General features: G+C 53.5%; 3 protein-coding genes across 3 annotated transcripts; all 3 read right to left on the reverse strand.

Annotated features, from left to right (window-relative positions):
• Positions 1 to 1357: 1357 nt before the first annotated feature.
• EJ05DRAFT_472029 (uncharacterized protein) lies at positions 1358 to 3297 on the reverse strand. Its single transcript, XM_033743090.1, has 4 exons — positions 2908 to 3297; positions 2752 to 2835; positions 2232 to 2685; positions 1358 to 2167 (listed from the first exon to the last, which is right to left on the reverse strand). Exons 1-4 carry the CDS (start codon positions 3137 to 3139, stop codon positions 1498 to 1500), a joined length of 1440 nt encoding a protein of 479 aa, XP_033605539.1. The 5' UTR covers positions 3140 to 3297; the 3' UTR covers positions 1358 to 1497.
• A 219-nt stretch (positions 3298 to 3516) lies between these two features.
• EJ05DRAFT_447535 (uncharacterized protein) lies at positions 3517 to 5595 on the reverse strand. Its single transcript, XM_033742276.1, has 3 exons — positions 4985 to 5595; positions 4561 to 4927; positions 3517 to 4508 (listed from the first exon to the last, which is right to left on the reverse strand). The coding sequence occupies exons 1-3, from the start codon at positions 5270 to 5272 to the stop codon at positions 3736 to 3738; spliced, it is 1428 nt and encodes a 475-aa protein (XP_033605540.1). The 5' UTR covers positions 5273 to 5595; the 3' UTR covers positions 3517 to 3735.
• Positions 5596 to 7310: 1715 nt separating this feature from the next.
• On the reverse strand, positions 7311 to 7827 carry EJ05DRAFT_25484 (uncharacterized protein). The gene has a single exon (XM_033740200.1). The coding sequence runs from the start codon at positions 7734 to 7736 to the stop codon at positions 7425 to 7427; it is 312 nt and encodes a 103-aa protein (XP_033605541.1). The 5' UTR covers positions 7737 to 7827; the 3' UTR covers positions 7311 to 7424.
• Between the last annotated feature and the right edge of the window lie 4460 nt (positions 7828 to 12287).

Below are 12287 nucleotides of genomic sequence, written 5' to 3' on the forward strand. Positions count from 1 at the left end.
CACAAGTATCCATACACAAGTATCCATACACAAGTATCCATACACAAGTATCCATACACAAGTATCCATACACAAGTATCCCTATAGAAATATCCATAACACAAGTACACATGGAATTGATTAAGTAAACCGAACCCGAAAATCTCAAAACCTAAACCTAGATAGAACTAGATGTAGTATGCCTGTGTCTATGTCTATGTCTAGGTATACCTATGTACATAGAGTCCAGAGCGTGTAGTATAGAGGTATATCGTCCAAGACATATAGTCCAATCTACTTAACACCTCTGTAATAATGGGAAGCGACGATATCTATCAAGGCGTGTATTAGGTAGTCTGAATAGTCTAGAAGGAAGTCAAGATGGTCTAGAAGGAAGTCTACTAGTATAGTATCGGAGATATATCTCTTAGAATAATAAAAGAGAACGTGTATTCGAAGAGCGTTATATTCAAACACAGACCACACCCCCGAAAGAGACCATACGCCCCCCCCCCCCCCCCCCCCCAACCCGGACGAGACGAGACGAGATTCTCGAAACGGGGTTTAGAAAACGCATGGAAATGAGCAAATAATGTCGTTAATCTAATTTTTCCTCCTTGTATATATAGAACGGCGTATAGTAGTGGTTAGCAGTGCATGACGGGACGGGATAGAACGGGATGGAGGATATTACGTGGTGGTATGTGAAGGGTGTAGAGTGTGTATATATGTATACATGTATACAGCCAGAAGACATAAATCTACCGTGACGGACTGGCTTGTAGTTGGATGTGATGCGAGCTAGCAAAGAGAGAGCTAGCGAAGATATAAGATATAAGAAAGAAGGATATATATGCCATATAGGTATGCTTAATCTAATGCCAATGCAAACATCATCCCATCCCCATCCCCATCCCCATCCCCATCCTTCCCTCCACCCTCTAACCCTCTCTCAATCCCACAATCAATAGCTATCCTCCCCCCACCTCCCCCTCACCTTTCTCCACCCCTCCTTCTCCTTTTCCCTCTCCCTCTCTTTTTTCCTCTCCTTCCCCTCATTCCCATTCCCCTCCTTCCCATCCCTCACTTCCCTATTCCCCTCCTCCAAATCCTTCCCCTCCTTCCCCCCACCTTCCAACCCCCTCCCCTCCCTACCCTCAACACTCCTCCCCCCCAACCCCCCCCTCTCAACCCACTCCAAACCGCCCATCTCACTCAACCTGCTCAGCGCGCGCGCAAACGCAAAGCGCTCCTCATCCCCACTGAAAATACTCGATGCCTTGAGCATCTGCATGTTCAGCCCCAGGTCGTCCATGAGGGAGCGCATGGAGTCCGGGATCGCGGTTTCGGATGTGGTTGTGGTTGTGGTTGTGGTTGTTGATTCGGCCGAGGATGAGGAGGAGGAGGAGGTAGTGCTGGATTCAGAGGCAGATTGGTCGAGTTCGGCGGGGGAGACAAAGAGGTGCGAGAGCGGGACGGCGGACGTGAGGACGAGTTTGGCCTGTTTTTGTTTGCGGGTCAGCATCCATGTCGATATGACACAACACACAACACACCACCAGACCAGCAATCCACCATGCTACGCTTGATGCTCAATGCTCGACGCTTCGGGCGGGGAATACAAAAAAAGGAAAACAGGACAAACAAGCCAGAAAAGCCAAAACATACCCGACTCTCATAAACCGCATCAACAAACGTAATAAACCGCCTCGCCAAATCCCTACTCCGATAATCCATGCCCGGCACCCCCGTCACCACAAACCCCTCATAACACCTCACCAACTCCAAATAATCCGCCGCGCCCGTCGCCCGCCCGATAATCTCCTCAAACGTAAACCAGCACGCCCGGCCACTCGCGCGCGGCACCAGGATCTCGCGGCCCCAGACCACATGGCAGGCCGGGTGCGGCGGGTCGTGTTCAAAGTCGCCGAGGTAGCGGAACCATTTCTCGGCGTGGGCGGTGGCGGCAGGGTCGAGGAGGGGGTGGTGGTAGACGCCGCTGGGCGGACGCGGGATTTTGCGGTAGTCGGTGGGCGAGTCGAGGGTTATGACGGCGAGGCGGGACTTGAGGAGGGTGATGCAGGGGATGAAGGAGGTGCGTTGGATGCCGTTTTTGTAGAGGTCGTCGGGGTGGCGGTTGGAGGTTGTGACGAGGACGACGCCGTGGGCCATGAGGGATTCGATTAAGCTATGTACAGAGGGAGAAATGTGAGTATGAGGCGAGGCGAAAGGGGGGGAAAAGGGGTTTGTACCGGCGGAGGATCATGGCGTCGGCGACGTCTGTGCATTGGAACTCGTCGAAGCAGAGCACCGTCGCGCGCTCGGCAAAGCTGGCGGCGACAAAGGGGATGGCGTCAAAGTCGTTGCCGTGCTGCATCTTCATCTTGTGGAGCTGCTTGTGGACGTCCTGCATGAAGTTGTGGAAGTGGATGCGGTTCTTGGCCTTGATGTTCGGCGGGAGCGTCTCGTAGAAGAGATCCATGAGCATCGTCTTGCCGCTGCCCACATCGCCGTACATGTATAGGCCCTTTGGCATGTCCGATGGGATGGGCGGGCCCGTCTTCTGACTCTTCTTCGGCGCGCCAAACAGAGAGCCAAACAAGCCTGGCTTCGGGGGCGTGAGCGCTTCGATGGAGGGATGGACGACCTTCGGCGGCGTATAGCTCGCCAGCACACGGTGCAGGTTCTCGAGGTTCTGTATTATGGCTTCACGCCCAAGTCAGCCAGCCAGCACTCAACCACCATCTCAAGGAGCGGGCACTTCCAACATACACCTCTGATGCTCGTCGTCGCGCAACCGCCCACTCGCAACACGCGCATCATACTCCGCAATGGGACCATGGCTCGAAGCATCACCTGCAAAAAAAACATTCATAAGCCGCCCAAATTCCCCCATCGATTTTCACAAACATAAAGCCAGCAGCATACCAGACACAGTAGCAAAACCCCTTTCTCGGCCGACTCCCCAGGGCGCCGCGCAGTAATTGCTCGTCGCAGCCCTTCTCCAAGCTCTCGCCGGCTCTCGCGCCCTGCTATACTCGCACAGCGACCGTCTACACAGTCTGCAGCAGACCCTTTTTCCGAGCGTTTGGCGCGTGGCAGACCCTGACAGCAGCAGCAGTGCGAGACCCTGGCGTGCCACAGGCACAGGGCGGCCCATAGCCGAGCGCATGTCCTCTGTAAGGGTCCTGATGGATGTTATAACGACTTCATGGGACAGCGACGGCTGGTTGTATGCGGGAGGGAATGTTTGAGGAGGCGCGGAAGACTGTTGAGCTGGTGTATGTGGAAGAACGAAGGAAAAGACGTGTGCCGTTTCGCTGATTGTCGTGGGTCACGTACGCCTGTGACCGACCGCGCTTTGAGCTTGGCACACGTAGCGGGCCGCAACACGCGGGGAGCTCGGCCGTTCCGAGGCACATGAAACGTAAAGTCCCGGTCAAGTCTAAGCTCGGGAACAGAAATAGAGGCCGCGTGGTGATACATCCTTGTTCATCAACTAATGTTGACCTTTGCACTGCAGAATAGTTCAAGCATCACGAGCACAAGACAGCTTCCGTTCATACAATACAGGACAAGACCGGATTCCATTGGCTAGCACGATAAGGTAGGAGATGTTATCCGAACGCCTATCGCTCGCTAAGTAAACAAAAGAGAAATTAAAGAGCCATACGAGGCGGAAATGTCGCTCCCAGCGATCCAATAAGTATATATACCACTCATATCAATAGGAGTCCCTGTTTGCGCAACAACCCCTTAGTGATGGCCCTCGGCGGCCGGGTCTGGCTGCAGGCCCAAAGTGGCTGCCTCGGTCGTTGTGTAGCTGGTGTGGCCCTCTGGGGGGTTCGGGTAGTAGAATGCGCATATCGCGATGATGATGTAGACAATCACGCACAGCGTGCCCTCGAGATAGTTGCTCTTGCCGTCGCGGAGGAAGTTTCCGACCACAAGGACGGCAAGAATGAGCACGACAGTGTCGAAGATTTCAAAGTTGAGATCCATGCCCTTGTTCAGGCCCCATCCTACAATGATGACCAGAGGAGTGTTGAGGAGGGCAGTCTGGATCGAAGCACCAAGCACATGAGCAAGGGCAAAGTTTGCTTGGTTGTCCCAGGCTTCGTCGACGGCCGTCAAATGCTCCGCAGCTTTCTCGACCAGAGGAATCAGGATCAAACCGACAAAAGCATCTGAGATGCCACGGTCAACCACAAGGTAGTGGATCTGGTCAATCAGAGCAACGGCAATCAGCGCCACACAGGCAATGGCAATTGCGATACCAATGAGGGCCTCGGTGAAGGTCAGCTTCTGCTTGGCGAGATCCCGATGTCTGTCGGTGTCCTTGAGTTCGTCGGCTTCGAGAATGTCGTCATACAGTCCATGGTGGGTGTGTGTCTGAAACACGAGATAGACACCATAGGCGACCAAAAACATGATGGCAATGGCACGCGAAATGCTGAGTGCCTCGTTTCGGAATAGCGGCTCGGCCTGAACCAAGGTGTTGGCGTATACGGAGGGGATAATAAGACCCACTGTACATGTCGTCAGCTGCATGACCATGTCGTAGTATCACCAAGAACTTACTTGCTGCCACAAGCATCAAGCCTGTGCCGACCTCACTGATAGCCTCATGGAAAGTTTGTTCGTCTCTTTTGATACCTCCAGCAATGAAGCAGAGTCCCAAGCAGAGAAGCAGGTTAGCAAGGAGAGAACCAAGAATAGCGGCTCGGATGACCTGGACATTCTCGTCGCCGACCGACCGCACAATCAGGACAAGAAACAAGATAATCTCAACCAGCGAGCCCAGAGTCGTCTCAATGATAATGCCCATAACTTTCGGCAGCTTGCGAGCCAGCTCTTGACCCGCAAATCCAAGCAGATTGGCCGATGGCACCATGGCGATATAGTTCAGAATGAAAATGGTCAGATGCCACTCAGGACGGGCGAAATACTGAATTGGTAAGCACCACTTCATGCCTCATACTACAACATCAAAGCATCAACTTACAATAGCAATCGCAGCAGGCACAACAGGCCACAACACATTCACAGCCGAGGACATCTTGCTCGAGCTGCGTGCACAAATTCTCATAAACTTGAGGGGATGGAAGCCCTTGCGGCCACTCTCGCCATCGGGCGCAATGCCCGGCGTCTGCTGGCCCTTGTGGAATGTGGGGAGAAAGCGACTCTTGTGCGGCTTGCCATTGCTCGAGTGCGGCGGGACAGAGGGATCGTGCTTGGGCTCGGCGCCATCGTAGCCCGTCGGGGGCACATCGCGAGAGCGACGGTGATTCATGGTTGTTGTCGAGGATATCGCGTAGGGAGACAGGAAGAAGCGCAAGTTTTTTGAAGTATGCAACGTGTAAAAGCGCAGAAGCGTGGTTGGCGTAAATTGAAGGGGGGTGGGTGGAAAGGCGCTTGGTTTCAGCAGGAGGCCAAAGTAACGAATCAGGTACAATTGGGTATATAACAGAAACGAGAATGACGGGTTAAAGACGTTTGCGGTATGGAGATGTCGTTCGGTGAAGAGGGCGGGCGGGCGGAGGGAGAGGAAGAGGAACAAGGCGAAGCCTAAGGGGAGGAGTGAAGAGACGGCAAGTGCATGGCTTAAAGGACTTTGTTGTTCAGAGTTAAAGCAGGTTTGGCGTTGGCGTAAGGAGATGATCGTGGGTCCAATCGCGCCCGCCGCTAGTCCGTGTCGGGGTAGTCAGGCTCGTGTTGTCAAGCTTCAAGCTTCATATGCCGCCCCCCGCCCAGTCTTCGCTTGCATCTGGCGCATTTCTCTGGCATTCCAGTAATTACAATATATGTCAATATTCCATCCATTCATGCGGGAATGTGAGTATACGATACCAGCGACTATGAAACCACAACCACCGCAGTGTCTCCTGCTCTACAACAACGCTCAACATACGCCCGAACGCACCGCAATATCTACCGGTCTGAGATCATGAAACCCCGTTTCGCAGGGCCCCTCCCGTGTGCCGAGCTGGTCATATATCTCCTATCTGGAATATACCCGGGTCAAACATAAAGCCCCGGGATGCACCAATTGTGTGGGTCGTTATTCGTAGTCTGCAGTGATGTATATGCCAACATATAGCAACAACAACAACAACAACTCGACCACGTCTCGATGCGCTTCGATCGACCGTTGATTCAATCGTTGACGCAGCTAACGCTCCTGTCCTGGCGCCAATGGAGTTGGATTTGCTTGATCGCATTGACGCCTTTTCCAAGATTGCGACCCGCTCTTGGCGTAGAAGCTTGGCATATCACCAAAAGGGGCTAGAGCCTCGGTTCTCCAGTGGTCTGCTCAGCTGTCAAAAGGCATAACTGTGGAGACAGACGGTTAGGGCTACGGCCGATCCACTGCTGTATAGACGTTGACATCTCCTCATATCCTCACCGTTCATTCGAACAAGATAGATGGACATTGCTTGCATGCCACGGTGTCTCGTCAAGACTGTCAGGGACACACGCCCACGTCCGCGACCACGACTGCCGCCAAGTCGAGAACATGGCAAGTCAGAGACTTCAGCCCTGCAAGACGACAGTACATATGTATTGCCAGTCTTGAGCACCTCTTCTTCCAAGGTTGTACTTGCTGGCTGACTACGAAGTAAATAAGTAAGCAGGCAAGTAAGCAGAGCTATGTTTGCCATGAATGCGATGTCCCGCTATACGGCGTGTAGGGCAGAGGTGTAGAGAGCAGAGTGTCATGGGAGTTCGTGCAGATGTGATGAGAAGAGATGAGATGGGATGGGATGAGACGGGATGAGACGGGACAGAGTAAAGCGGAGTGTATGGCAGCGGATGGCACAAGAGAGTGAGACTTTGCAGAGAATGGGAGAGTCAGCGACAGGAAACTAAAGAGAGAGAGAGAGAGAGAGAGAGAGAGAGAGAGAGGAGACGTATGGACAAAGGGCCATGGTGTGAGATCCAGACTATGGATCGAACGTGACCTCCCATCAAGCGAGACAAGAAGAATGTGACCAAGTCAACCAGAAACAGGCGCTCGTCAGATCATGATGACCACTACTGCATGGACACTATCAGCAGACACGCACAGCAACGAGATATATCTCTGGAAGACGGATGCTTTGATGGATCCGGACCACGTCAGAACTGTTCATGTTGGCGGCGCGGCGGCCGCGGCGACGAATGAGTTAGAGGCCTACCAACCAGCCGGCCAGTCAGTCAGTCAGCCAGCCCATTGATAAAACGATAGTTTGAATGGCAAGGGTGATATTTGAGGCGTGCGTCACGAGGGCCAGTCGATGAGCTGCTTGGTGAGGGCTATAACGGGCGTGAGTTAGCTGGCAGTCGTCAATGTGTTGCCCTGGCGTCGGAAAGACTGCGTATGCTGCTAGCTAGTATGCCGATCGGTGTTGACATGTTCCCTTGTCAGACTAGGAGATGGAACGGAGGGGAGAGATGGGAGGTGTTCATCTAAACAATACCCGAGCGACGAGCCTGGCCTTCCGAGGAGTGCATGATGGGCAGGGCGAGGCGTCATGCTGATGGCCGTTAGTTGGCTGGCGAATCCGGAAACATGAGGTCGGCGACCTGGGACGCAGTTGATGGAGAGCCAAAAGATAGGGACCCCTCGTAGAGCGCCGGCTCCGACTTGCTGATGGGGCCCTGGCGTGTGCGTTCGTTAGCACATGTTGTGACGCTGAAAGCAGATGATGCTGCTCAGAACGAAGGCTCGTCGAGAGTGGCGCCGAGCCAAGACAAGCAGGAACAAACGAGCTCATTTACGATCTGCGCGGATAACGCGCGCGCGCACCTCCGGTCAGGGCTCTTTGCTGTTCCCTGGTAGATGGATGTATGTCGTCGGCTTGCCAGGTGGTATTGACATGTTGACAAATGTGAGGATGTGTAATTAGCGGCGACGTGAAAGGGGGGAAAGAGCACGGCATCTGGTCACTGGTGATCCATGATGATGATGAGGATACGTGATCAAGTCTGCAATAGGCGCAAGCAGTGTTGCGATGCGCCTATCAACTGCCGTCAGTATCTCTATCCTGTCAGAGATGGTCGCGTCACAAGTCTACTTTGTGTCGCTCGGAACCGTGCTCGTGCAAATCTTCAAGCCACATTGGTAGATGTTGCAGCGCCATACCTTATACCAGGCTGGAACAGACAGAGAGAGAGATCAAGCCGGGTAGCGATGCATAGGCATTACCAGCAGTCTTTCTAGAGCAAAGTGAAGACAAAGGCAGACACATCAAATCATGATCCAACACTAGCTTGTTTTGCTGCCACCGAAGCTGGCCATCGTGACTCTAGCAACCATCGGGATGACAGCGCGAACCCGGTGGACTCTTTGAGGTTTGCCTGTCTGTACGAGTCAAGTGCACGCGACGTTCATGATTTCGGTACAGATGCTCGACAATAACAGACGTGGATTACAACATTGCGCACTTCTTCTAGAAGATCACTGTCTGGCTGTCATACGCGAAACCCCCGTGTCGAAGTGTAGTAGTAGCGCAAGTTCGATCGTTGCGGAGTAGTACAGGGACATGGACTGGCCGGCGCATCGGCGAATTAGAAAGGCTGGGTGATGAAGTGCTCATGACGGGCATAGATTTCATCCTGCTGAAATTGCTTGGGCGTGGGACAGAAGCCGATGTAAATCAATGGATGTTGTAGAACTGCCACGGCAACGTGTCTGTGCTTATCAGAAACAGACACGGCGCATAAGACATATCTTTGGAATGTACGTGGAGAGAAGGCTTGGAGCGTTGCAGGTAGATCACGGTGGTGACTCTGATGGTGGGGACTAATCTCGTTCATTGTCTTGTTATCCCCCAAAGTGGTGTGTTCAAGGCAGTGTGGTGTATTATGTGTTAGTGGGTCGGCGGCTCATCATGGCATGGTTCGCGGAAAGAGAAGAATGGTTTGCCAATGGGCCACATCGAATTCCAATGACCAATGATGAAGAGACGACGCGAGATTATCGACAAGGATGCGGGCCGGAAGTCAGTCAGCGTGACAATAGAACGGGCGCTGTAGTAGAAAGTGTTTATTCTGGTCTTTGTTTGTGGCAGGACGCTATAAGGATCCATCCATGGAAAGTGGCTAGCCTGCATGGAGGATCCATTTCTCGCACTAGCAGATGCTAGTGCCCCCGTCAGCTCTTTGTTTACGGCCATGGACGACGATCAAAGAGAAGCGGAGGCCTGCTAGATACGAGAATTTGAGTCTGAAAAATCATACGACAGAGGCAGGTTCGCGGGTGCAAGTCGATTCGACATTCGAGCAGCAGGCCAGCTCGTCGTAGTGGCGAACCGACAAGGATTGGAAATTTGAGACGGCCCTCTGTCGAGAAAAGCGGCACAGCCTACAAGTCACAAGTAGCCTTGACCGCTCCTGGACTCGCCGACTACGGGCATGCAAACAGTGTTTGTGAGTCAAGAGAGCGCAAAGCCAGACGGATAGTGGCATGAGAAAAGAGTTTTCACGCGCCGATAATGTCTTCTCAGACGGATGCGTGCAGCGAGCCAGGTCACATGAGAGAGAGAGAGGGAGAGAGGAAAGTGCGATGATGACGACAGAGGTTCGGGGCCCAGTAAAGGCCTCTGCACGATCTTATGCATCTCAAAGTTGATGAATGTCGGGGACGTGAGACAATCACGCACTGTTCTCTCACGCTCACTCTCACTTACTCTCTCACCCAACGCTCGCGCACTGTGCGCTGGCAGCGGGCGGTCGGTGCACTGCTGGCCGTTCCATGATGCGCTTTGAAAGTCGAATTGGGACAGGCAGCATTCTTGCAGACGGCCCGGACCGTTGGTTCGAGGCGACGTGTAGCAGAGATGATGGACGGATGAGTGGGCCCAGGCAAGCAGCGGCTAATTAAGGTGGAAAGCGGAATCAGCGACCCGGAGAGAGAGAGTGAGAGAGAGAGAGAGGGCTCGGGGTAGGGGGGAGGGGGGAGGGGGGGTAGAAAAGGTGGCGGTGGAGTTTGTAGGCATGCATGAAGCTGCGGTGAGACCAAGGCTATAGGCGCCCGTCGTTCTCGAAGACTGAAACACGATGCAATGTAGGCTAGTGCTCGGAACGCTGGCTGCACATCTCATCAAGCTGGGCCCTGAAGATGGACCGGTAGCCGGCAAAAGTGTTTTTGATGGCCGCACTGGGGCATGGCAAAGTTGAAAATTGGGGCCCTGTCGGTCAAAGAAACGGTGTAAGGAAGGTCGACTGGGCGGGTAATGTAATTAGTCCCCAGCCCTTGAAGCCCAAGCGCAACTGCAGCGAAGACTGAAGAGAGCAAACGTCCAGACGTGGCTTCGTCTCAGCCACGAGCCCAGCGGTGCGGACAGCTGGGAAGAGGGAAGTGAGTGACGAGCGACAAGGAAGAATCTGTCAGATCAGGTGTGTGTGTATATGTGTGAGAGTGTAAGAGTGTGAGTAGTGAGTGCGAGTGTGTGAGAGAGTGGGTTGCAAGTCTGCAAGGGAGCCTCAATCCACTCACGACCTAATAATTACCTACCTACCTGGAGTCTGGGTAAGCTATGAAGAGCTTCTCCACCCCCGCCCGCGCAATTCCCCGACTCTCGGTGCCGGGCTGTAGGTAGGTAGGGCGGTAGGTAGTAGTTAGTAGGTTGTTGGTCGGTAGGTAATAATAGGCATTTGGCAAGTGTCCTGGCAGAAAACGTGCTGAGCAGCCCTCGAGCTGTTCGGCGAGGTTGAGGATAGCGTGGGGAATTTGTGAGTTCGACTGGCTGGCGGTGCTCGGCGGCGGTCAGCCGTGGGGCGGATTCGCAAGGGCTCGTAGGTGCGCGTAGGTTGTACAACACAGGGCCCGTTTGAAAGCCACGGGAGCGGATGGTTGGAGGCGTCCGAGTATAGGGATGGGTGGGTGTGTGAGTGTGAGCCAAAGGTGTAATAGTGTGGAGGAGGCGAGTGAGAAGGGAAGGACGAGGCGAGCCACGGCGGCTGGACGGGACCTATAGCCGGACGAACTGCTAGGATGAAAGGAAAAGAGGACGAAGCCGCAGAACGAGCGGATGTATAGCTGGTGTTGGTGTTGGTGTTGTTGTAGTGGTCGTAGTGGTTGTAGTGAGAGTCGTAGTTATCGTAGTGATAGTGCAGTGAGAAGGAAGATGGAGGTATTAATTAATAATTGACGTAATAAAGAAGAAAGACGAGGTAAACATCCAGAAAGGGTTAGATGGAAGCAACTCCGGACTAGTCCGTAGATGTATTAGCGCCGTTCAGCCTGCAGCCAATTGCCGTGAACCCCGCCTGTTCTCCAGCGGATGGCGTGTTAATTTAGCTCCTGAGCTGTTGACGTTCTGCCCGGGACACCCCACTCTCAACTCACTTGGCATCAGGATGGGTATCAATAACGTCAGCATTAACCGTAAAAACACATTGCAAGCAGAAGGGCAGAACGGCGAGCATGCTCATATGCTGCAAGGGACATCCTGCCAGCAGCCACTCTTTTTTCATGACCCTGTCGGCCCTAGTCCGCGCCATCGAGCTTGCTGTCCCGAGTCCCGATCAAGAGACTCTCTGAATCTGCCTGAATTCTCCCTTTCGTCTGGGCCCGATGACTTGACCGCCTGCACTTCCACTTACTTGTTCAGCTCTTGTTGTTCCTTTCATTTCAGAAGCCGTTCCGCTAAGCCTCCCTGCCTCTATCTCTTGTCTGTCTCGCTCTCTTCTTCTTTCTCTTTTTTTCTCCACATATTGTGGAGGCGTCAACGCCCATTCAAGGATCATGGCGCGCCCGATTTGATGGCTGATCCGGAGAACATTGCTTGGACGAGAGAGAGAGAGAGAGATCATGTTCCCCACCTGCTATTATGGCCCCTCCCCCCTCCCCTTGTGTTTGAGAAACAAGGACGTCTGTATGGGTCATGATGACCGTGCCTTTACATTTGTCATTTTGGCAGTTTCCCTCTAGTTGCGGGGGAGGGGGAGGGGGGTAAACGGGGAGCCCGGCGTCCTATAGTGGACGGGCATGGGCACTGTCAGCCCCGTTCCTTGGCCTTGGAGGGGAATTATGTCCTATGTACATTGCTTGATGTGCAGCAGCAGCAGCAGCAATAGTAGTGACTACTGGGAACGCTATTCCGTGGGCAAACCATAGGAGCTTAACCTCTTTCTGCATCGGAACGCAACACCAGCCGCGACCCGGCAGTCTGGTAACAGCCTTTCTCGTTACCATTGAGGTTCCTGAAAGGGGTGGGTCGCAGGTGGACAGCATGATTGCTTACCTGGCGCGAGGAAGGGCGAGCTGCATGAGGGATGGTGGACGGCTCTCTCGACAAATGATTTGATCAGAGGGTAAGAGG

Source organism: Pseudovirgaria hyperparasitica, assembly GCF_010093815.1.
Source record: "Pseudovirgaria hyperparasitica strain CBS 121739 unplaced genomic scaffold EJ05scaffold_1, whole genome shotgun sequence".
Taxonomy (NCBI): domain Eukaryota; kingdom Fungi; phylum Ascomycota; class Dothideomycetes; order Acrospermales; family Acrospermaceae; genus Pseudovirgaria; species Pseudovirgaria hyperparasitica.

Bases quoted from the DNA above. Each gene is read 5' to 3' on its own strand.
- EJ05DRAFT_472029 (XM_033743090.1), bottom strand. From the start codon at position 3,139: ATGGGCCGCCCTGTGCCTGTGGCACGCCAGGGTCTCGCACTGCTGCTG. The intron at 2,836-2,907 runs GTATGCTGCTGG...TTTTTTTTGCAG, and splicing joins GGGTTTTGCTACTGTGTCTG to GTGATGCTTCGAGCCATGGT. The intron at 2,686-2,751 runs GTATGTTGGAAG...TTGGGCGTGAAG, and splicing joins CGACGACGAGCATCAGAGGT to CCATAATACAGAACCTCGAG.
- EJ05DRAFT_447535 (XM_033742276.1), bottom strand. From the start codon at position 5,272: ATGAATCACCGTCGCTCTCGCGATGTGCCCCCGACGGGCTACGATGGC. The intron at 4,928-4,984 runs GTAAGTTGATGC...TTACCAATTCAG, and splicing joins TGCCTGCTGCGATTGCTATT to TATTTCGCCCGTCCTGAGTG. The intron at 4,509-4,560 runs GTAAGTTCTTGG...CGACATGTACAG, and splicing joins CTTGATGCTTGTGGCAGCAA to TGGGTCTTATTATCCCCTCC.
- EJ05DRAFT_25484 (XM_033740200.1), bottom strand. From the start codon at position 7,736: ATGAGCTCGTTTGTTCCTGCTTGTCTTGGCTCGGCGCCACTCTCGACG.